Source organism: Schistocerca americana, chromosome 2, assembly GCF_021461395.2.
Source record: "Schistocerca americana isolate TAMUIC-IGC-003095 chromosome 2, iqSchAmer2.1, whole genome shotgun sequence".
Lineage (NCBI taxonomy): Eukaryota > Metazoa > Arthropoda > Insecta > Orthoptera > Acrididae > Schistocerca > Schistocerca americana.
Window position 1 is genome coordinate 669,412,563 of NC_060120.1, and position 25,016 is coordinate 669,437,578.

The 25,016-nt window shown below is 39.5% G+C and overlaps 1 protein-coding gene across 1 annotated transcript in view; it reads right to left on the minus strand.

Moving 5' to 3' along the window:
- LOC124594744 (pancreatic triacylglycerol lipase-like) overlaps positions 1-25,016 on the minus strand; it is a 162,360-nt gene that overhangs the window by 52,743 nt on the left and 84,601 nt on the right. Inside the window, exons 5-7 of the mRNA XM_047133121.1 lie at positions 21,120-21,267; positions 4,250-4,344; positions 2,200-2,342 (exon numbers count right to left, since the gene is read on the minus strand). Coding sequence (XP_046989077.1) covers positions 2,200-2,342; positions 4,250-4,344; positions 21,120-21,267 — 386 coding nt within the window. The remainder of the gene's footprint in view (positions 1-2,199; positions 2,343-4,249; positions 4,345-21,119; positions 21,268-25,016) is intronic.

Genomic DNA, 25,016 nt, shown 5'->3' on the forward strand with positions numbered 1-25,016 from the left:
CACCCAATGTGCTGCATTCGATGTGGACATGAGAACTAACAAGCTGTCTGCCAGCGTGAATGTTCGACAAACTGTGGCCGAGACACATCTGGACTACATAGATGGCAAGCATTCTGTGCAACACAACTTTCTTCACTTCAATGACTGCTTCACAGCCTGGATCCTTCCTATCAATGTGAGCCTTTCTGAATTGTGCATATGGGGACTCTCTCTACAACATGCCCTTCATTCCCCATAACCCCCCCTCTGGCCACAACCTTCACTAGTCCCTAGCCTCCACTTACATCACCCCTACCTGGCTATCCCTCCCCCCCCCCCACCCCCCCACCCCATGCCGCCTTCTTACCCCACTACCCACCCTAGCTTGCTGCTCACATCAGATGCAATTGTAGTCTGCAGTCAGACCACAGCAGCCAGAGACATGGTCATGTGTGTATGAGTTGTGTTTGTGTGAATGTGTAAGTGTTTTCTATTTCTGAAGCAAGCCTTCTCATTGAAAATTATGTTTAGCAAGGTCACAATAATTATCTATGGGACAAGCAAGTAACTGTGTGTGTCTGGAGTAGGTCCAATACTACTAGTAAAACCAAAACCAAACACTTGTAAAATTTCAATCCATTGTTTAGACAATCACATTCTTACTATATGTAAATAAATCTCATCACTTTTTCACAAATCTGCAATATTGTGCTCACAAACTATTATTTAGTTAGTAGTCAATATAATCTACTTACATAAATTATGAGCTGTAACATAAACAGCTCACACAGACTGAAAAGCTGTTAATTAAGAAAAGGAAAGTGACATCAGATCAGTACACAATTCAAATGACAGCTGTGCTTCATTAGTTTATTGATTACAATATTTACAAACTTAACCAATTTTCAAACACTTTTTGTTGCAGGAGGTGTACATTCATATTTACCGGAGGTAAAAGGCAAGACATCTGTTGTGCCAGCAGAAATGATTTAAATGTAGTGTCAATAACAATGGTTGTCTGTTTTTGAGGCTTTTGTTTGTTATTGTAAATACATCATTAAGTTTTGGCGGCATTTACAGGTGTCTTTGTGTGAAAAACTGCCATTTGGACAACACAGATCGATATTACATTGAATTCTGGCACTGAAAATTAAGATTTGCACCTTAGAATTCATGTGAGATGCAGGAATATTGTGTCACAAAGGGGTAAAAAGAACACTTATCAGCAAAACAAGGAACTTGTTCAAAAGAATGACATCTGTAAATGTAGGTAGATAATTACACAATTACCAGATTCGCAGCCATAGACACACTGGTCCCATGTCAAAGAGTTAAATAAATAAAACTAATGTCCTAAAATGTATCATACAAACAGCATTATATACACTGCTTTCATAGCAGTTCTTATTCAATAACCACTGTCTTACTGTTGTTACCGTCCAAAACAATATTGTTCTGTGACAGTTGATCGGTGCTGCTGCAGTTGAATTAAGTAAGAGATGTTTGTATCTCCACTTTTATTATCGAATGAATGAAATCACTTCAATCATTCACCCCTTTTAGACAATTATTGCAACCACTTCATAGAAGAACCTTGATGCCTTCATTCACATAACAAAAAAAATCCATTTCTGCGCAGCTCTACTCTAATGTATGCTTCATCATAGTTATTGTAGATGCTGCCCTAATGACTTTTGTGAAGCCATACGCAGAACAGATTCTACTTGGATAATTGGAGTGCTCCTTGCAGTACACAATGAAAACAGTGTTCAAAAGGCACAGAAATCCCAAACTGTTTCAAACCGCACCTGCAAAGAAGGACCAGTTTGAAAACTATCAAGAATTGTCACAGAGTACCAGGGACTCACTGCTTGAACAAATCCTGTAAATGTATATTATTCTCAGTTTGTACTGCACCACCACTTTTCTGCTCCTTTCTGTATGAGTGATACCTCAAGTGTCTTAAAATTCATTTAACCACTGTGTCCCTTCTGACAGCAGTCTCAAACTGTCATGCTACCTTAACTCTAACTCCACATTTCATGTCCTTTTATTCCATCAAATTATTAATAAATAATTATTTTTGTTCTTACAGAGAGGAGGGGAGAGGATTACTCAGAATTATCCTGTACCTAATTATCAAAGTATTTTTGTAAAATAGCTTTCAGCTATCAAATGGTTTAAGCTACCCATTCATACGGATTTGAAAGTGTACTATACCTGTAATACGGAATATCTTCCCTCTTCCACTTTTGTTGAAAGCAGAGGCAGCAAAGGAACAGATATGTGCACCTAGACTGTGGCCCACCAAATGTATTCGTTCAGGCGTCACCTTGCCCTCATCAGCCAAAATGAGCAGTAACCTGTGATTAAATTTCACCATAATATGAGAAGGGGAAAGGAGTATAAATGAAGTTTGTTTTCAATAGTTTATAGCTCATTAGACAACATACATGGTGGAGAGAATTTTCCACAGATGGAGCATCTATCAGTAAGTGTTAAGTTAAAAGGAAAGAGTGTCTAGAGGCAGATAAAATTTCCATATTGACTTCAACAGTTCTCATGAATGCTATGCAGTAAGAATTTTTAATCAACATAGAACTTTTCTCCATCTCAAAGTAAGGAGGAAAAGAAGAAAATATTGACAGCCATTGCAAAACCAGAAATGGAGACGTAGGAAGTGGGCAGAGATCTAATATTAGAGTACAGTAGCCAAATCATGATTTAGGTCTGGATAGACAAATGATTTATTACACAAAACTTTGCAGGGGGAGTCTAAACAGGGGAACTCAGAAATAATAATAATAATATGAGGTTGGGAAAAAAAAGAATGTGCACTATATAGGAGAAATAAAGTAAAAAATACAAAAGTTGGTGAAAAGATAAAGATCAAAGTAAGATGAGATGAAAAAGAGAACAAATAAGTGAAAACTAATTTATGCTAATAAGCAATAGTGCCTAGGGATGTCATAGGAGATTGAGAAGGAGATGAACTACAGTTTGATATTTAAATAGTTTCCTAATATTCATACAGCCAATACTAGAATACTCGTCAAGTGAACAGGACATCTGTAAAGTTGGACAAAAAGGAAAAATGAGTAATACAAAGAGGTGCCATGTGAATGGCCCATAACAAATTAGCTTCTTGTCAGAGTTTTATTGAAAAACTTTAATGAAAGACATACCAAATAGATGTCCAATGTTTCAGGAACACACATTAGACCATTCAAGCAAAAAGATTTCCAGTACAGGCTGTTCCTATCTTTATCATTCATACTGGAACTAGAAGATAATTTTTAACTACTGAACACCTGCACAGAGATGTGTAAGTAGTAATTGTTCCCATGCTTTGTTTATGAGTGGTACGTAAATAAGTCTTCATATAAAGGATGGTAAAAATATCCCCTGCTCTGAATTTTTCTATATTTGCAGAGTAACATATCTTTAATATGACAGTCGTCCTGATGAAGACTTTCTGTAATAGTGACCAAAACTTTGACAGTTTTATTACATATGAAAGGGTCACACACCCAGAGAGCTTTCACTGAAATTAATCCTGGATACAAAAGCATATGCTCTCATACAGAAGCAACATTAGTATAATTGTGTGTAACCATGGTTTTTCATTGGTGCATTTGCATGATGATTGTTGGTGTGTGTACTTCACTAAGGACATGAGTGGTAGCTTGAAAGCTAATTATGTGTGTCTGCACCATACACCAATTATCTTCATGTCAGTAGTTGCCTTTCCTAGTTTTTCCCATAGGCCATTTTCTATATGGATTTGACAGCAATTTCTAAATACTTGGTGATTGTAATAAGGTATTATATAAAACTAACCTGAAAATTAAATGTAATATATTTTATATTTTCACACCAAAAATAATCTTTGGAAAGACTAATTCACAATTACCCACACCATCCATGTTCTGACACATTTCATTCGCTGCACAGATCTAATATTTCTAATGAGAAAAGTTTACTTCTACAAAAATAACAACAAATTTGCAATTTTTGCCAGCGGTGTGCTGACCACACGCCCCTCCTATCTGCATCCTCCACTGAGGATGACACAGCGGTCGGATCACATACATCCATGCCCAAGGCAGGAATAGAACCTGTGACCATAGCGGTCGCGAGGTTCCAGACTGAAGCGCCTAGAATCGCTCGGCCACACCGGCCGGCCAGGTTAGAAGAATATGAAACATTTAATTTTGTTTAATGTGGACAATATGAGTAGATACATTAAGTGAAATACACCCATTATTACCGTGCTATTTCAGCTGCAGCCACCCTTGTGTTTGCAACGGCCTGCCAGTACTGCCAACTCCCAGTCCAGTCTACCGCAATCACATTGACATCCTCCTGGCACATTCAGTGAAGAAAGACATTAGACAATATTATTTAATGATCTAAATCTTTCTTAATTTGCACTTCACACTTTTTCAGATTTCTATAGGCATCACATTAGAGAAACTTTGCATCCAAAAATTCCATTTGTTACTCTTGCAACAAAAAATTCGCATGTTACAAATACATCTTAACAGCTTACTATCCATTTCCAAAAATAAAAAAAGAACCAAAAAGGAGAAAAAAAGTTACCACATCAGTCATCTATAGGTGAGCAGTTGCCCATTCATTTTTGTTTTATCAAATGGCATACTTTTACAGACGAACAAACATACTTTAATCAGCAACAGATTTGAAATCTGCAATATAACAATTAAATATGGTTATTAAATGGCAATATTTCAACATTTTAAATTATATTTTCAGAAGTGAAGACAAAAATTGGAAGAATACATGCAGAAATATTTTGCAGACTATACAGTAGAAATTTATTTTGGGAGTTGCAATGTCACATCCAGAATAAGATCAAGACGTATTACTTAAACAGGTTGATTCAATACAGTCAACTTCCACAAAGCAGGTACACATGACAAACCCACAATGGTGCATGGAGGTCCCGAATGGTGAAGCCCTATATTATGCCATGTCATTTTGTGTATTGTGTGTCCATATGCATACAGGATTTGTGCAGCTTTTCTTTTCCTTAAGTACCTATTTTTCTATATTTACATTGTCCAATTTTTCATACTTAACAGGATGGTGGAATTCCAAATTCTCAGGATCACAGATGCCACTGTATTTTTGTATTTGTATGTACTAACACTTCTCCAATTGCTGGTCACTGATAATTCAAAATTTTTTGCCACAAAAGCAATTAAATAAGTTGATCTACGCATTTTATATCTGTGGCCAATATCAATAATATATGATGGAGACAGAATATTGGCATTTATCAGGATGGTCACAAAAATAGCGTAACCATCCCAACATTAATGAATTCACAGACATAAAAAGCAAACATGGAATTTTAAAACCTGCCAATTAGACCAGGAACTTTTTGTGGTTTATAGCTGGTGCCTTATGATCCAGCCAGATGCCACACAACACAATGTTGCAGGTTGCCACCCTCTCAAAAGGCCTTCAAGTCGATTCAACTCAGCTTGCCTGCCCAGTCACTGCAGTACTGAGGGCACCACATTCACCAGATACAGCCATCACTAGCTAGCATCCATGAACCACATGCAAGACTATTTCCCACTATTTCTCTGCCAGGCAGCATTTACAGGATGCTGCCCAGTAGCTTGCCAGCCAATGTGAATACGCTTCAACATTAATGTTCCAACTTCAGAAGTGGTGCAAGCATCTTACTGCAAGTGCAGCACATTACTCAGGACCAGGACATCATCAGTGCAGCCTATACCAAAAATGCCTAGTGATTCTCAGTTGTAACAGACTGAGTGCTCACTTGCACCTTCCAGAACCAGATTGTATTAGTGACAACCCTTCAATAGATCAGGACTATCTTTTATGTTGCCTTCACTACAAAGCTGCTTCTGTTGCTTATGTTATTATGTACTTTGTCATAATGAAGTTCTATTGTTCTTGGCTACCTGGGCACCTTTCTCTGCTCATTTGTGCACCACCCACAACAGGATACTTTACTTATTCTTAAAATTACATTAATGGTTAAGAAAACATTAAATTGTTGCAGATTTAATTATCTGTGCCTGAGTGATTATTTCAAACAGTTTTTCTACTTAGTATCCTTTTTAGTAAAGGAGTGATATCCACAGATTCATTTTTATGAACACCAAAGGAAACAAAAAAGAAGTATGTAAAGATAGAAGAAATTCCACAAGGTATCATCAAAACAGCTCTCAGTTTTTCAAAAGGAAAGGTGTTATTTATTTCAATGACAGGCACTGCTGCCGCAGCACCTCACATCATACCCAACACGGGGAATCTGTTCACTGGAGGGTGAGTGACAGGTTTACACATTCATGTTGTTTGAGGCAGAGGGCTAATGTGGGGACTGGCATCTAGTGTCTCACATTCACCCTGTGGATGGATAATAGTTGACTGTTGACTGCTACTGCAGCAGGTTCCAAGCAGGTGCACAGGGAGGGGGAGGGGGGCACAGATTTACTTGTTATAAGGAGTTCCAAAGTCAGATGTGTTATGGGGCCCCCTAGGAAAATAGTGACCAGGACCGGAAAGAAATATAATCCAGTGCTGGCTTGATATGTTTGGTAGGGGGGGGGTCAAATATGAGATGTGGAGGAGGCCCTGCATGCAGGGTGCAGGGTGCACGGTGCAGTCTTCTGCAGGTTGTGGCTCATGTCATCACCAATGATGCTTGTCGCTTGGGTTCTGATGCCATCCTCAGTTCATACGGGCAGCTGGCAAAGGTGGTGAAGACTGCTGGCCTCACGTGCAGGGTGTTTAAAATCTGCAATATCATGTCCAGAACTGGTCGAGGTCCTCTGGTTTGGAGCCAAGCAGAGGGTCTCAATCAGAAGCTCCCTCAGTTCTGTGACAGTCTTGTCTGAAGATCTCTGGGTGTGCATTATGGGGTGGAGAATTATAGGACTCCCCTTGATAGGTGAGGAGTTCACTATACACAGGAAGCAGCTACTTAGGTGGCAGAATATTTGTGGAGTGCACATGAGGGATTTTCAGGCTAGGTGATAGTTTGAGGTCTGCTGATGAACACACACCAGATGATACACAGAGAGTGAAAGCATGTCACATACTGAGTAAAGACACTTTTACTGTTAAAATTACAACAGTAAATTTCTGATGCATTTGTTAACAAAATTCTTTAATTTACTTCCCCTCCAGGAAAACTGTTGCACTCAAGCACTGGATGAAACTCAAAGTAAAAGCTCTTAAGTATTTTACGAATTATGGAATGTATATGAAAGAGACAGGCTGTGTGCCATAGAAAGAGGGAAAGGGGGGGGGAGGTGTTCACTGCAGTTGACAAAAGTATTGTGTCTATTCAAGTCAAAACTGAGTCTCATTACAAAGTTATCTGGATGCACGTAACTGGCCTAAGTGAACTCAAGTTAATCAGTGGATTTTTTTAGCAGCCACTTCGTTCCACTGTAAAAGTTGTAGAATCATTCAAAGAACGTCTACCATCAGCAGTGCAGAAGTAACTCAATCATGTAGTATTAGTTTTAAGTCATACTGAATATGACTGGGGGAAATCGTTGCAGGCTGTATGGAGAGAGTGTTGCGAAGTAGTTCTGAGCCCATTTTCTGGAAACTGTCCTGAGCAGATAGTTTGATAACCCACACATAATGGAAATATTTTAGACCTTGTAGCTACAAAAAGGCTTGAACTTATCAATAATGTCAGAATAGAGACACTGGTCATATCATAGTGACAATAGTTACTGAAGTTCATAAATCCACCAGGAAGATTAGGAGGGTTTTTATGATGGAAAGACCAGACATACTGTTGCAAGCATCACACTAGGAAACTAAGGAATATTGTGTCATTCCAATACAATGGACATAGAGAGATTATGAGCAAAGTTTAAATCAGTTGTAAATCACATGCTGAAGAAGTATGTGCCAAGTAAGCAAATTAAAGACAGAAAACACCCACTGTGGTTTGATATCAAAATTTGGAAAATGCTGAGGAAGCAGAAATTGTTGCACTCTTTGTTCAAGTAAGAATGTGAAAATGTCAACAGACAAAAGTTAGTATAAATCTGTTCATTTATAAAGTCATTGATATGCAATGCATACAACACCCACTGTTATATCTTAGCAGAAGATCTTGCCGAGAACCCAAGAAAATTCTAGTGCTACATAAAATCACCAGGCAGGTCAATGGCTTATATCCAGTCACTCATCGACTAGTCTGGTGTAGCTATAGAAGATAGAAAAGGGAAAGCTGAAGTGAAATATCACATTTTAAATTTTTTTCATGCACGAGGATCATATCAATTTACTTTAGTACAGACTCCCACATAGAGGGCATAAAAATAGGTATGCCTGGCACTGAAAAGTAACCAAAAGAATTGCAAACAAGTTGCCAAGTCTGGATGGAACCTCAATGTGGTTTCACAGAGAGTACAGCACTGGCCTCCTACTTAGCTTGCATTTTTCGAAAATCTCCCAACCACTGCGAGGTTCCTAGCAAGTGAAAAAAAGTACAGGAAGTTCCTGCATATAAGGAGGGTTTGCAGTTCAAATATAATAAATTTTCTAGAGACAGAAAAGCTTCTGTCCACAAATCTGCACCGATGTAGAAAGCAACTCGCCCTTTTCTCACATAATTTCCTCACAACCTTGAATGAAGAGGAACAAGCAAGGCTGACAGATGGAATTTCTATTTGGTGTTATGAATGGCAGTTTGTTTTAAATGTAGAAAAATGTAAGCCAATGCAGATGAGGAGGAAAACTGACCTGTAATGTTCAAATACTGTATTAGTAGTGTGCTGCTTCACATATCACCTCAATTAAATCTCTAGGCATAATACAGCAAAATAATACAAAATGGAACATGCACTTAAGATTAGTAATAGGGAAGTGAATGATTGACTTGTTTATCAGAAGAATTTTAAGAAAGTGTAGCTCTTCTGTAAAGGAGACAACATGTAGAACACTAGTCTGACCCTTTCTTGAGTACTGATCCAGTGTTTTGCATTAAATAAGATATCAAAACAATTCATAAGCATGTTGCTGGTGTTGTTACCAGTAGGTTCAATCAACATGTGAATGTTACAGCTCAAAGGAAATCTCTGGAGTGAAGACTGTGTTCTTTTTGTGAAACACTACTGAGAAAATTTAAATAACTCACATTTGTGGCCGAGTGCCAAATGATTCTACAGTAACCAACATACATTTTGTTTAAGAGTTACAAAGACAAATAGAAATTAGAGCTAAACTAACAAGCATTAAGTTGCAGCCAACTATTTGAAAACAGCATAAACTGACACTCCCATTCTCATGCCAAAAATGATAACACACTGGTGAGGTTAAGCTGATGCTACAAAATCCCTCTCCCAAGGCTTTAAAGGAATGAAGAACACACACTTTGAAATATCAGATGACAATGAAAAGTCAGGAAAATAATATTTCGTTCCTCTAAATTTACACTATAAAATGTCAAAGATGGAGAAACCTTAGATTGGACATGAACACAGCTGCATCAGCACTGACATTCCTTACATGCTTTATAAAAACAGAAAGGAATAGCACTGAAAAAGATGAGATGAAACCAACCAAGTTATCTGACTGCAATGAGCACTAGAGCCAATCCTAGTGTAAGCACAAAATTAGCCTACTTTTGACCCCTTCTTACTATGTCAAAGCATCAGATGTCTAGTTGAGCTCAACATAAAATTTACAAACAAAGAGTTTCCTTCCTATCATCAATCAATTTAAATCTAAATTGTGTAGAGGGCTGAGACATACTAACTAATTGATTCTGGTTTTGGGTTTCTCAGCAAGTTGGATGAACTAGTGATGAAGAAATAAATTAGTTGAGATGCATAATCATCTAGGAAATAAATGGATTTATTATGCTTTTCAGCTTGGAAAGCTAGATGTATTTACTGTTCCTTACATATATTGTTTCCCTTAAATGAGGAGCATCACTTCAAGTCACATGTCCACCAGTAGACAAAATAGAGTAATTCATTTTCATATAATTTCCATAGCCATTTTTCATGCTGTAAAGTCAGAAAGAAAGAAATCGGAATCACCAACAGTCCAAACAATATATGAAAACTTGCAGTCATTTCAAATCTTATTTAGTCCTCTATAGTTTAGGTTTCAAATTGTATGGTCTTTCATATTAATTCTACATGAGGCAGTTTTTTCATTTTGCTCATTTGGCTATACTGACAACTAGTGCACTTTTCTTGACAATGCTACATGTTCAATAATGCCAGTCATCTTGTGAACTGTGTATGTGGAAACAGCTGTTTTGACAATGGAGGAATGGTGATAATTCAAGAGCAAACCGAAACAGGTAAAATAAAACTAAACATGCCCATCAACTTAGATCAGAGGCAAGGTACTTAAAAATAAAGTTAAGAAAAGAATACTGGGATTGTAAATCTCACTACAAATGTTAATCCAACCCTGCCAAAACTTTAATGAATACTGAAATTCTGTGATTTAATAAAGCACCAAGTTAACATTCAGTTTTATGATTCTCTCCATTTTTTATGAATTCTGATGTTGTTGTGGTCTTCAGTCCTGAGACTGATTTGATGCAGCTCTCCATGCTACTCTATCCTGTGCAAGCTTCTTCATCTCCCAGTACCTACTGCAACCTACATCCTTCTGTATCTGTTTAGTGTATTCATCTCTTCGTCTCCCTCTACAATTATTACCCTCCACCCTGCCCTCCAATACCAAATTGGTGATCCCTTGATGCCTCAGAACATGTCCTACCAACCGATCCCTTCTTCTAGTCAAGTTGTGCCACAAACTTCTCTTCTCCCCAATCGTATTCAATACCTCCTCATTACTTATATGATATAACCATCTAATCTTCAGCATTCTTCTGTAGCACCACATTTCGAAAGCTTCTATTCCCTTCTTGTCCACACCACTTATCGCCATGTTTCACTTCCATACATGGCTACACTCCATACAAATACTTTCAGAAACGGCTTCCTGACACTTAAATCTATACTCGATGTTAACAAATTTCTCTTCTTCAGAAACGCTTTCCTTGCCATTGCCAATCTACATTTTATATCCTCTCTACTTCGACCATCAGTTATTTTGCTCCCCAAATAGCAAAACTCCTTTACTACTTTAAGCATCTCATTTCCTAATCTAATTCCCTCAGCATCACCTGATTTAATTCAACAACATTCCATTATCCTCGTTTTGCTTTTGTTGATGTTCATCTTATACCCTCCTTTCAAGACACCGTCCATTCCGTTCAACTGGTCTTCCAAGTCCTTTGCTGTCTGTGACAGAATTACAATGTCATCGGCGAACCTCAAAGTTTTTATTTCTTCTCCATGGATTTTAATAGCTACTCAAAATTTTTCTTTTGTTTCCTTCACTGCTTGCTCAATATACAGACTGAATAACAACGGGGAGAGGCTACAACCCTGTCTCACTCCCTTCCGAACCACTGCTTCCCTTTCATGTCCCTTGACTCTTATAACTACCATCTGGTTTCTGTACAAATTGTAAATAGCCTTTCGCTCCCTGTATTTTACCCCTGCCACCTTTAGAATTTGAATGAGAGTATTCCAGTAAACATTGTCAAAAGCTTTCTCTAAGTCTACAAATGCTAGAAATGTAGGTTTGCCTTTCCTTAATCTAAGATAAGTCGTAGGGTCAGTATTGCCTCACATGTTCCAATATTTCTACGGAATCCAAACTGACTTTCCCCGAGGTCGGCTTCTACAAGTTTTTCCATTCATCTGTAAAGAATTCATGTTAGTATTTTGCATCCGTGACTTATTAAACTGATTGTTCGCTAATTTTCACATCAGTCAGCACCTGCTCTCTTTGGGATTGGAATTATTATATTCTTCTTGAAGTCAGGGTATTTCATCTGTCTCATAGATCTTGCTCACCAGACAGTAGAGTTTTTGTCAGGACTGGCTCTCCCAAGGCCATCAGTAGTTCTGATGGAATGTTGTCTACTCCCAGGGCCTTGTTTCGACTCAGGTCTTTCAGTGCTCTATCAAACTCTTCACGCAGTATCGTATCTCCCATTTCTTCTTCATGTACATCCTCTTCCATTTCCATAATATTGACCTCAAGTACACCGCCCTTGTATAGACCTTCTATATACCCCTTCCACCTTTCTGCTTCCCCTTCTTTGCTTAGAACTGGGTTTCCATCTGAGAACTTGATATTCATGCAAGTGGTTCTCTTTTCTCCAAAGGTCTCTTTAATTTTCCTGTAGGCAGTATCTATCTCACCCCTACATCCTTACATTTGTTATCTAGCCATCCCTGCTTAGCCATTTTGCACTTCCTGTCAATCACATTTTTGAGACGTTTGTATTCCTTTTTGCCTGCTTCATTTACAGCACTTTTATATTTTCTCCTTTCATCAATTAAATTCAATATTTCTTCTGTTACCCAAGGATTTCTACTAGTCCTCATCTTTTTACCTACTTGATCCTTTGCTACCTTCACTACTTCATCTCTAAAAGCTACCCATTCTTCTTCTACTGTATTTCTTTCCCCCATTCCTGTCAATAGTTCCCTTATGCTCTCTCTGAAACTCTCTACAACCTCTGGTTCTTTCAGTTTATCCAGGTCCCATCTCCTTAAATTCCCACCTTTTTGCAGTTTCTTCAGTTTTAATCTACAGTTCATAACCAATAGATTGTGGTCAGAGTCCACATCTGCCCCTGGAAATATCTTACTATTTAAAACACGGTTCCTAAATCTCTGTCTTACCATTATATAATCTATTTGAAACCTGTCAGTATCTCCAGGCTTCTTCCATGTATACAACCTTCTTTTATGATTCTTGAACCAAGTGTTAGCTATGATTAAGTTGTGCTCTGTGCAAAATTCTACCAGGCGGCTTCCTCTTTCATTTCTTAGCCCCAATCCATATTCACCTACTACGTTTCCTTCTCTCCCTTTTCCTACTACTGAATTCCAGTCAGATATGACTATTAAATTTTCGTCTCCCTTCACTGTCTGAATAATTTCTTTTATTTCATCATACATTTCTTCAATTTCTTCATCATCTGCAGAGCTAGTTGGCATATAAACTTGTACTACTGTAGTAGGCGTGGGCTTAGTGTCTATCTTGGCCACAATAAGGAGTTCACTATGCTGTTTGTAGTAGTTTACCTGCACTTCTATTTTTTTATTCATTATTAAACCGACTCCTGCATTACCCCTATTTGATTTTGTATTTATAACCCTGTATTCGCCTGACCAAAACTCTTGTTCCTCCTGCCACCAAACTTCACTAATTCCCACTATATCTAACTTTAACCTATCCATTTCCCTTTTTAAATTTTCTAGCCTACCTGCTCGATTAAGGGATTTGACATTCCACAGTCCGATCCGTAGAACGCCAGTTTTCTTTCTCCTGATAATGACATCCTCCTGAGTAGTCCTCGCCCGGAGATCCAAATGGGGGACTATTTTACCTCCGGAATATTTTACCCTAGAGGACGCCATCATCATTTAACCATACAGTAAAGCTGCATGCCCTCGGGAAAAATTACGGCTGTAGTTTCCCCTTGCTTTCAGCCGTTCGCAGTACCAGCACAGCAAGGCCATTTTGGTTAGTGTTATAAGGCCAGATCAGTCAATCATCCAGACTGTTGTCCCTGCAACTACTGAAAAGGCTGCTGCCTCTCTTCAGGAACCACACGTTTGTCTGGCCACTCAACAGATACCCCTCTGTTGTGGTTGCACCTACGGTATGGCTATCTGTATCGTGACGCACGCAAGCCTCCCCACCAAAGGCAAGATCCATCGTTCTTAGGGGGGGGAATTCTGATATAGATGATTATATGACCATGTTCACACCACCATGCCAACACAGAAAAGACGGTTTCCATTACTGTAATATACTAACGCATTTCCTACTAAATGCCAAAAATAAAGTATTTGGAGTTTTAAACAAAATTTAACAGGATTGGCATGTTTCATTGATGATTCATGTTTCTTTGCCTAAGAGACACTGCCCAAGAGCTGACACAAGGAAATCTACAGCAATGATTGTTATGTATCACACTCCAATAAACAGATTTGGAAAAAGTGTGTGCAGAATTTTTTATAAAGCAGTTTGGATTCAGGCAGTCATCTAATATTATTACTAAATCAGTAATAGGTTTTTTGCCATAACCTTAGAATATCAAGAAGTAAAAGAACTTTAAAGTGACTATATGTTAAGCCGAGCCAATGGAAGGAAAGCGAGCTAAGAAGAAGACTTCCTCTTGGAGAAAGATCCACAAAATACGCTGTAGAGACAGTGGAAATCCCAAACCAAATATGAAATATCCTTTGCCATATGACTACAACATATAAAAAGGAAAACAAGGTTGACACTCCACATGTCGTTCACTAAAACAGCCGATAACTCAGGTGGCAAACATACATTAGGACATAAGCGGGTATAAAAAGGGCATTTGGTTAGGAAGTGGTTAACAATCAGAGGTTGATGACAATGAGCACAGAGTGGCAGGGGATCACCACGTAAATGGCAATGGCTGAAACGACAATACCCAATACGCAACCTAGCTAAAATGGAGCCTAGCCTCTTGTGTAAGAGGGCTGAGATGAGGTTGGCCAAGGTGCTGAGAGAGGTTTAATTGCCTGGAGCTTGTTCCCCTGAGGAGAATACCAGTGGTGATGCCAAAGTGACACCACCTGCAACAGGCAGCAACACAGAGATCATCTGAAGGAATGGAAGAGCCAGTGGACGGAGATAGGAGGACTGCAGCATTGGCAGCAGTGTCCGCAGTCTCATTTCCCATCAGACCGATGTGACCAGGAACCCACATGAACATGACAGTAGCTTCCTCAACAGTGACCAAGTGGAAGCTTTTTTGGACCCATTGCAGTAAGGGATGGATTGTGTACAGTACACAGGGGGGCCGAAGGTAACAGAGAATCAGAGGATGTGACAATTAAGACGCCCATTTTGATGGATGTACTGGGTGGCCTGATAGAGGGCAAAGGGCTCTACTGTAAATATTGAACAGTGTTCTGTAAGCCAGTACCAAAAATGGTTGTTGCTAATGATGAAGGCATGCATGACACCACATTTGGTCTTAGATCCATCAGTTTACATGAAGTGTTGTCACAAAGTTCTGTGCAAAGGTCAAGAAACTTACTCTGATAGATCAAGTCGCAGTAGTTCCCTTAGTAAGCAAATGAAGTCCAAGATGAACACAGGCTGCTGCACAAAGAAAATGTGGGTGAAGGGTTCACATCCATCAGGAATGTGGCAGGTAGTGTGAAGTTAAGCTGCTGTGGTAGGAGCCGAAAGTGGAGGTAACAGAAGAGAGATATGCTCCATGCTAGTGGTCAAGGGAGTCATAAAAAAGGAGGTGTAGGATGGGTGACTAGTCATGGCAGACAAACAGCATGAATATCTGCTGAGGAGAACATCACGCCACAACGACAGTGATAGTTTGACAGCTTCTGCATACAGGCTCTCAACCAGGCTAGTGTAAAAGGCATCAGTTGCCAAACATATTCTATGATTGTGGATTGAATTAAGATGGTGTAAGAGGGACAGATATGCAGAAGAATAAACGAAACACCCATAGTCTAGTTTTGAATGTACAAAGGATCAGTATAAATGGAGGAGGATGGTTCGATATACTCCCCAGGAGGTACTGCTTAGGACACCTAGGACACAGAGACTAGGTACAGTGAGCAGCTAGGTAAGACAATTTGGAGGATTAAGAAAGTTTTCTACCAAGCAAGAGCCCCAGGTATTTCATAGTTTCAGCTAACTGAAGAGCAGCAAGCCCAAGATGTAAGGACAATGGAAGAAACCCACTGCGGCGCCATAAATTCATACAAATGATTTTGTCAGTGGAAAATTAAAAGCCACTGTTGATACTCCATGAGTAAAGATGATCAAAACATTGCTGAAGATGACACTCGAGGAGGTAAGTCTGTGGAGAACTGCAATATACTGTGAAGTCATCAATGAAAAGAGAGCCAGAGATGCCTGGCAGGAGATGGGCCGTAACAGGGTTAATGGCTATAGCAAAGAGGATAATGCTCAGGATGGAGCCTTGAGCCACTACGTTCTCCTGGATGAAGGTGTCCAACAAAGCTGAACCCACACATACCTTGAAAACTAAGTCAGAAGCCTCATGTGTATAGAGTATGGAGGACACCAGTTATCCATCAGGTGTCACAGGCTTCCTCTAAATCAACACAGCCACAGTCTGGTATTTCCACAGAAAACCGTTCGTCACATGGGTTGACAAAGTGACAAGATAGTCAACTGCAATACAGCATGCTCAAAATCCACATTGTGCTGTGGTTAGAAGATTGAAAGACTTAAGCTACCAGACCAGCTGGCGATGAATCATACATTCCATCACCTTGTTAACACAGCTGGCAAGAGAAATCAGGTGGTAGCTAGAAGGAAGGTCTTTACTGAGCTTAGGTATGGGTATGACAGTGGCTTCATGCCAGTGTCTGGGAAATGTGCCATCTGCCCTAATACGATTGTACGTATGAAGGAGAAAGTGCTTGCCCGCAAGAGAAAGGTGTTGCAACATCTGGATGTAAACATAGTCCGGCCCTTGGGTGGAAGAACAGGATGAAGTGAGAGCATGATTAAGTTCCCTCATAGTAATTGGGCATCAGAGCATTCATGATTCTGAGAGGGGAAGGGTACCACCTGAGCCACCTCGACTCATTTCTGAGGGAGGAAGGTGGTGTTATAGTGGGTGGAGCTCGAAATCTGCACAAAATAGCTGCCCAAGGTGTTGGAGATAGCTATAGTGTCCATAATGACATTACTTGCTACAGTCAGGCTGGAAATCGTGCAATGGACCTTGGTCCAGAGAGCCAATGGAGGTTGCCCCACATGACAGAAGAGGGAGTGAAACTGTTGAAAGAACAAGTAAATGAAATCCATCTAGCTTTCTTGCTATTGCAAACAATGTGACAACACTGTGCGTGCAATTGTTTATAATTAATGCAGTTCACCATCAAAGGACGATGGTCAAAAATGCAGACAGCATCTCTCCACCGCAAATCACATGATGGCCCATTTCACTTCACCAGCGGATCAGGACACGATGTGGTAAAGATGAATTGCAAGGTATGGAATGTTCTGTAGTGGTAAGGATAGTGTCTGTGAGGTACTATACCTGGTCATCATAACTGGGGAAATGTTTGTCAAAAGTCGCAAGGAAGAGTAAAGCCTCCAGTCAGCCTTAGAAAGTTGCCAATTGGATTTTCACATACAGTGCCTGTCCAAATTGCACATTTTTAATGTTATTTGTAATGATTATGTGTAGAGTACTGTATTTAATGCGACTGATCAGAAAATTTATGACAGTTATTCATGGCAATTATTACATTGTTGAATTTTGTGTCTATTGATGCTATGTGACATTGAATTGTTGACTTATTGTAGGTATCAATGTGCAGAGTATAGCATATAGGAAAGGGAATGTTCAGTGGCGTTCTCGCGCGCAATTGATGTAATACTTTGTTTGCTTTGATTACCAGTTTCGTAATATCGACATCACAATTGATTGTTTAACAACGACATATTACTAATTGTGACCTTTAAAAATGGATAAAAGAGGAGGCATTTCACCACATAAAAAAGCTGAGGTCAATGCCCTTGTTAATATGAAAATGTATTCCAATTGGGAAAGTTCACGAACGTTGGAAATGTCAGAAGCTAATATGATGTGTGTAAAGAAGAAAATTTGATTCAGGTGAAGAATTGAGCCCCAGAGGGAAGAATGAATGTGGAAGAAAACGAATTTTCACCCCAAGGTCAGAAAGATTTCTCAAAAGAATTTGCCTAGAAAACAAATTTGCAACAACGAAACAGATAAAATCTCAACTGGAAGAGGATAATGTGGATGCATCTGAATACACTGTTTGCAGAAAGTTGATGGATATCAATTTCAAGGCCTGTTGACCTGCTAGAAAACCAAAGTTAATAGCCATAATGGAAGCAAAGCGTTTGAAGTGGGCTAAATGGTGGTGTGATAAGGATGTGGACTCCTGGAGATCGGTAATTTAACTTTAAAAATGTTATTTATGATACGATATAACCTATGTACATTTTTTCGTGGTATATTAATTTTGTTTCTTTATTTTTAGAGGCATGCTTCAGCAATGAAAGCACATTTGAAATTTTAACTAATAAATCTCAGTATGTGCACCGTGTCTGTCATCTGTGGCAGGGCACAGAATATCTATGTGGCTAAAAGCATAATGAGGCAAGACCAGTACAAGGAAGTCCTGCAAAAATGATTAATACATCAGTTCAGAGAATGGTTCCCACATGGGGAACCATTTATTTTTATGCAGGATGGAGTTCCCTGTCACACAGCCAGGTCAGTTAAATCCTTTCTGAAGGAACAAAATATCCCTCTGTTAGACTGGCCAGGTAATAGCCCTGTCATGAACCCCACAGAAAATGTATGGGAACTAATGAAGAGGGAGGTGGCAAAAGATGTCATCACAACAAAAACACAGCTCTTAGAGAAGATCATCTTTGTGTGATATCATCATCCACAAATGCAGGACACAGTACAGCCCTGCAGCAACAGCATGCCACATTGTATTAAGCCTCTCATAGCTGCGAGAGGTGGCTCAACAAGATGTTAAAACTAATGTTTCCTCTTTCACAACATTTTAATTTTTGTTATAATTATTGAAATAAAATATTTTCAACAAATACTACGTTTTGTTTATTTGTTATATCACCTTAGTTATGAAGTAGACTACACAATCATTTTATCACAATTTTTGTATTAAAAAACAAATTTCATTAGACATAAATCAATATTTGCTTAAAAACTGTAGCACGTCTAATAAATTGGCTAGGGACTGTAGATGGGGTAGGAGTCAGCAAATAGATAGCACATAGGAAATGATTGCTTGAGTATGTGTCAGAGATAACGGACCACTCGAGATGATGGCTAAATTGGGCAGTGGAGAATGAGAGGTCCAAGTAGGAACAAGGATCTGAAAGGACCATTGATGCTCTGGTGTTAAGACAGATGAGTTTGAGTTGTTGAGTTGATTGAGGTCAGCCAAGACCTCTGACAGGTTTTGGAAGAGCCCCAAAGTGGATGGTGTGGCAAAAAATGGTGAGGGTGTTTACCTAAGCTGGAAGAAATCTGCCCTGTTGACACTGAATGACAGAGGGATGTAGACATTGCAAAGAGAAAAGGTGATTCAAAGAAGGATAATGCGGATTGCAACAGCTTGCAGCTGTGTGTTCAGTGAGATGGTTTGGCTATGAACATCATCCCGGATGAGCACCACAACTCCCCCATGAGACTGAATGTCTTGCTTTGGGGAAGGTCAAACCAGAGCAGAAGGAAATGCAGGAGGTCAAATGCTTGTGAGTACGCAATTTTGCTTCTTGGGGCACAGAACAAGTGGACACTGCGATTGCGAGAGCAGCCATAATTCCTCCTCCCTAGGCCTAATGCCATGAATGTTGCATTGTAAGAGAGTCATAATTGGGATTGGGGAGGAGGCAACAAATGGTAGTCACCTCGGCAGCTGCCTTCGAAGACTCACTGCTACAGGATGCAGAGGCTGGAAGATCCTGTTCCATGAGATCGACAGAGGCATTGGTATTCTCACTGGGTCAGCCTGAGGATTCTGGGGGGGGGGGGGGGGGGGGGGGGGGGGGGGGAAGGTAGGCAGTGCACACTGGTGAAACTGAGGTTGGCTGGATAAAGATATCATGCAGCAACGCCATTGAAGAGGATCTCTGAGTCAGGGAAGGAGAAGACCATTTGCCTTTATTTGATATTTTAAAGCCTTTGCTGTTGGGTTTGTTGGTTGGAGGGGTGTAAGAAGTCTTTGTGGGAGTGTTCCTTTTGTCCTTTCCGACTTGCTGGTTTTGAAGCAAGTGATTTTGCTGCCTAAGGTGAAGATGTGGTGCCTTGTTGCATAGCTGGAGGAGAACAGGACTGGGAGGCTACTGTGATACTGGGCAGCTTTACAACTGCAGTGCTGAACTGGAGGCACAATGCTGTATGGCCATGCACTTTGTGGAGTGAGAGGTATAGCAAGAGTGGTTCTGTAAGTGTGAGATGCAGGACTTTAGACCAGCCAACACCATCAAGCGGCATGGTAGGGTACTATTTCCTTCACCTAGATCTCCTGGACAGCCCACTCATTGAGATACACTGGACATTCTTGAGATGGGGTGGCATGGTCACCATTGCAGTTGATACAGCAGGGAGAAGGAGTGTCTTTACCACATTTAGTGGTGTTCTTACATGACATGCAAATGTGGTTGTAATGTTGACACTGGTAGCAATGCATTGGGTTGGGAATGTGTGATCGGACCATAATGACTTCATAGCCTACATTGATCTTCGATGAAAGCACTACTCAATCAAACGTGAGAAAAAGAATGTATGTAGGCACTAAGGTGGCATAAACTTTTTCCATTACCCAATGGTCTGCAGGGGCACCCTGATCAAAGATGTAAGTTTGGATTTGTTTAATATTAAGTGTATGTTGTTTAACAAAGAGTAATTTCTGTAGTGGGATAGTTCCTGTACATTTCACTGCAGGGAAACTTTTTAAAATAACTGTGGCTCAGTGACAAATTGTTTTTAAGTATATTTGTCAATAAATTATTGTTCTAAAATTCCAGAGGCTTTCACCACAGGAGATGGGAAGGGAGACGGAGAGAGGGAGGGATGTGGAGGAAGGAGGAGATTGTAACATGGGGGCACAAGAGGAGCTGCAATGTTTCAGGGCCCTATGCTCCCTAAGCATATTGCATATTCTCACAAATGAGTTGAGCCCCATTAGGGGCTGTTGGAATGTAAATTAGTTTTAAATGGGACAAAATTTAATTTAAAATGCCACTGAGTAGCACTCATTTTCATAACACATGTATGTATAAACTTTTGCATTATAATTTCCTGCATATTATCAGAGTCAATGACAACACCCTGTCCATTGTTTTGCTACTCAAAATACACTTTGCAGAACACTACATTTGTCGGTTTTTAAAAAAAATTGTGATTTCATTGTCAAATTGACTTTTTGCCCAAGGAATATTGGAACAATTCATTAATGCCCATTCTTAGCTAGTTCTTTAAATTATTTATTTGAAATTACCTTGTCAAAGAATGCTTCTGCCATATTCCGGACCCATTCTTCTTGACTACTAGACAGGAATCCATGAACAATAACAATTGTACCATTCCTGTGAGAAAAGTTATTCAACCTTTCATCAGCACTAATTTCCACAGGTGTTTTATTAGCTCTGAAACACACATTAAAGGGTATGTTAATACCATGATTTGTCTGTTAGCATCTATATTTTATTGTTCATTCTTAAGATATATTGCTGGTTCACACTAACTGCAGAACTCATCATCAGATGAATGTGAAGGTCAAGAGTAAATTTACAAAGAATGTTTGCAGCAGCAATTATTTCCCATCCTGATATATCTGTATTTAGAAATAAGGATACTATTAAACACGTTGCACATTGCAACCAACATCACGTTGTCCAGTTTACTTTCAATTTTAAAGTGTCTAAAAAAGTAATGTTCACTACACCATAATTTTTTTTTTTTTTTTTTTTTTTTTTTTTTTTTTATGTGTGAGAAATTTCGAACAACATTTTATTGTGTTTCAGAAGTAAAGTTTGCTGCCAGCAAATGCTTTGTAGTATAAAAATGAACTGTGTAAAATCATTACAATGAGCAGATAATTGTGAAAACAATTTTATACAGTTAAAAAGATGTAAATTGTGGATTGGACAATAGCAAAAAATAACAACCCCAAGATTCTAAAGTTTCAGAAAGGACTTAACTGTTGTAAACAGATTGTTGGTTGGCACTAGTTTCTAATGAACAAATCAGCATTGCCTGTGCTCAACCACCTATGCTGACATCTATCTTAGAAAGACATAGGAATAACAGGGAAGTCGTGAGAGATATGATCCACTGTAGCTGAGAACCACAGAAATTTTACCAGATTCAATCCAGTAACACAATAATATAACTGTGAAAACAACACACAAGATCAATGTGTAGAGCAGCCAAACCCAGGAATAGGAAATAACAATGTTATGTAACCACTAAGAGCAGTGTGGAAGAACCTCTGATCAAATTAGAGAGAGAGAGAGAGAGAGAGAGAGAGAGAGAGAGAGAGAGAGAGAGAGAGAGAGAGTGTGTGTGTGTGTGTGTGTGTGTGTGTGTGTGTGTGTGTGTGTGTGTGGACATGTACGCATGCACACTTGCTGGAGAGAATTGACACCATGAATCCTGCAGGGCTGTCCATAAATCCGTAAGAGTACCGAGATCTCTTCTGAACAGCATGTTGCAAGGCAGCCCAGATACACTCAATAATGTTCATTTCTGGGGAGTTTCATGGCCGGCGAAAGTGTTTAAACTCAGAAGAGTGTTCCTAGAGCCACTATGTAGCAATTCTGGACATGTGGTGTGTCACATTGACCTGCCGGAATTGCTCAAGTCCGTCAGAATGCACAATGCACATGAATGGATGCAGGTGATCAGACAGGATGCTTACATACATGTCACCGAGTCATATCTAAACATATCAGGGGTCTCAAATGCTTAAGCCCCACAACTTTACAGAGTGTCCACCATCTTTAACAGTCCCCTGCTAACATGCATGTTCCCTGGATTCATGAGGTTGTCTCCATACCCATACATGTCCAACCACTCAATACAATTTGAAACAAGACTCGTCCAACCAGGCAACATGTTTCCAGTCATCAACAGTCCAATGTCTGCATTGATGGGCACAGGCAAGGTGTAAAGCTTTGTGTCATTCAGTCATCAAGGGTACACGAATGGGCCTTTGGCTCTGAAAGCCCATATCAATGATGGTCTGCATGCATGCTGACACTTGTTGATAGCCCAGTACTGAAATCTGCAGCAATTTGCAGAAGGGTTGCACTTCTGTCACGTTGAACGATTCTCTTCAGTCTTCATTGGTCCCATACTTGCAGGATACTTTTCTGGCAACAGCAATGTCTGAGATTTGATGCTTTACATGATTCCTGATATCCACGGTATGCTCATGAAATGGTCATATTGGAAAATCCCCACCTCACCACTACTTCAGAGATACTACGTCCCATCGTTCGTGCGCCAACTATAACACCACGTTCAAACTCACTCACATCTTGATATCAGTTTGCAGCCAAGAGCAAAACTGACTACCAAGTGTCAAAATATATTGTTGAGCTCAATATGATCTTTTTAGTTCGGTACTGCATCACTAATGACATCCCTCTTCCCCTTCCCCTCCCCCCTCTCCCCAAATATGTGCCTCTCTGAAATACATCCCTTAATCCTCCTAGTACTGATCTCCATAGACCCTGCCCCACCTCCACCTCTGTCCCATGAACTTAACTTCATTCATACTACACTCACTCATATCTACCTCTCCAGCCTTCTCTCCCCCTTCTGTTCTCCCAGTCCAGTTCCTTGTGTCACTGGATGCCACACGCAACTCCACTTGCCTGCAGCCAGAATGAGCTCCCTAGTACCATCTCCCCGTACAGTACATCTACTTCTTCCCCCTCCCCCTCCCCCTACCAACCCCTCCCAATTGGTCAGCCACCCTTTCCCAACCCACCCTCCCATTCTGTGTGTCCTTTATTTCTTCATCCTCTCTATTACCCACTTGAGCTGCAGTAATAATACCATGTAATCCACTGGTTCAATGTAGCAGTGCACGTGTAAGTACAGAAGGATTTGTACAAAAGCTAGCAACATTGTCAACCTTGTTTATATGTGTATCTATGAGTCAGTGCCGCCTCTGCTCAGTGAGACAGCAATAATTAAAAATATAATTTGTGGTGAGTGCTTTACAGCTTTTAAGTTGCTCCTGTGCATTTGTTGCACTTTAGTTTCTAGTTGGCTTATTTCCTCTACGTGTCCTCCTCCTCCTCCTCCTCCTCCTCCTCATGTCGCCACTACCTCCACCACCCTTACTACCACCACCACATTATTAATCAAAAAGTGAAATAAACCCCTTTCCAGAATTTTACCATTTTTTATTCAGTCTTGTGCAAGCCATACTGAGTCATTATCTTTCATTTTTTTCTAGCACAGTTGGAATGGAGGACTGAAACATTTCATAAATTACAATCCAACATTCATTTTTACAGTTATTCTCAGGTACATAACAAACTTTATCATTCACATGATTTATGGCTTTAATTTTATTTTCACTAATTGAATTAAAATGATTGGACAGTATGAAACAATCCAGAATATGCACAAAAGTGTGTAACAGCAGTAAAATTAATAAAGTTTGTGATGCCCATATATTCATTGCAAGTTCTTAACTAAACTGATAGTTCGCAATATTATAATTCAGTACTGTATTAAGCCATGATGACAGGTTTTCATCATCTCTTATGATAAGATCAGATTTAGGACATATCACACCAATCAACAAGTTCACCCAAAAATGTACACTAAAAAGGAAAAGAAATGCAGTAAACATTAAAAATAATATAAACTCTGTAATAAAATAAATTAAGGTGGTGAAGAACATTAGGAGTTGCAAAGGAGCAGCGTAACCCCACAGGTGAAGAACAGAAATAAGATGCAACAAATATAGGAACATATTCAGAAATACAAATGAATCCCATTATGCTATTAGGTGTTATTAATATAAACTGTCTCTGTTTCCAACAATTTGTACCAGCAACCTAGAGGTTGTTAGAGTTTAAAATCTAGCACAATTCAAATAGTACCTGTGCCGCACAATTTAAACTAACTGGTAGGGTACAAATGGATTGGGGGGGGGGGGGGGGGGGGGGGGAGGGTCATGAAAAATCTTAATATCAGCTGTTTTCTAACATCAGTTATTCTGCAAAAGGCTCTTTGATGAAGTCAAGTCTATTTAACGATGACATTGGAAAAGAACAACTCTAGAATTCTAAGTTTTATTGTCTATATCTGAGAAAACTGATTCAAGAAAGCTTTGGTTTTGTGGGGAAAAACAATGGGGGAAGTTAATCTG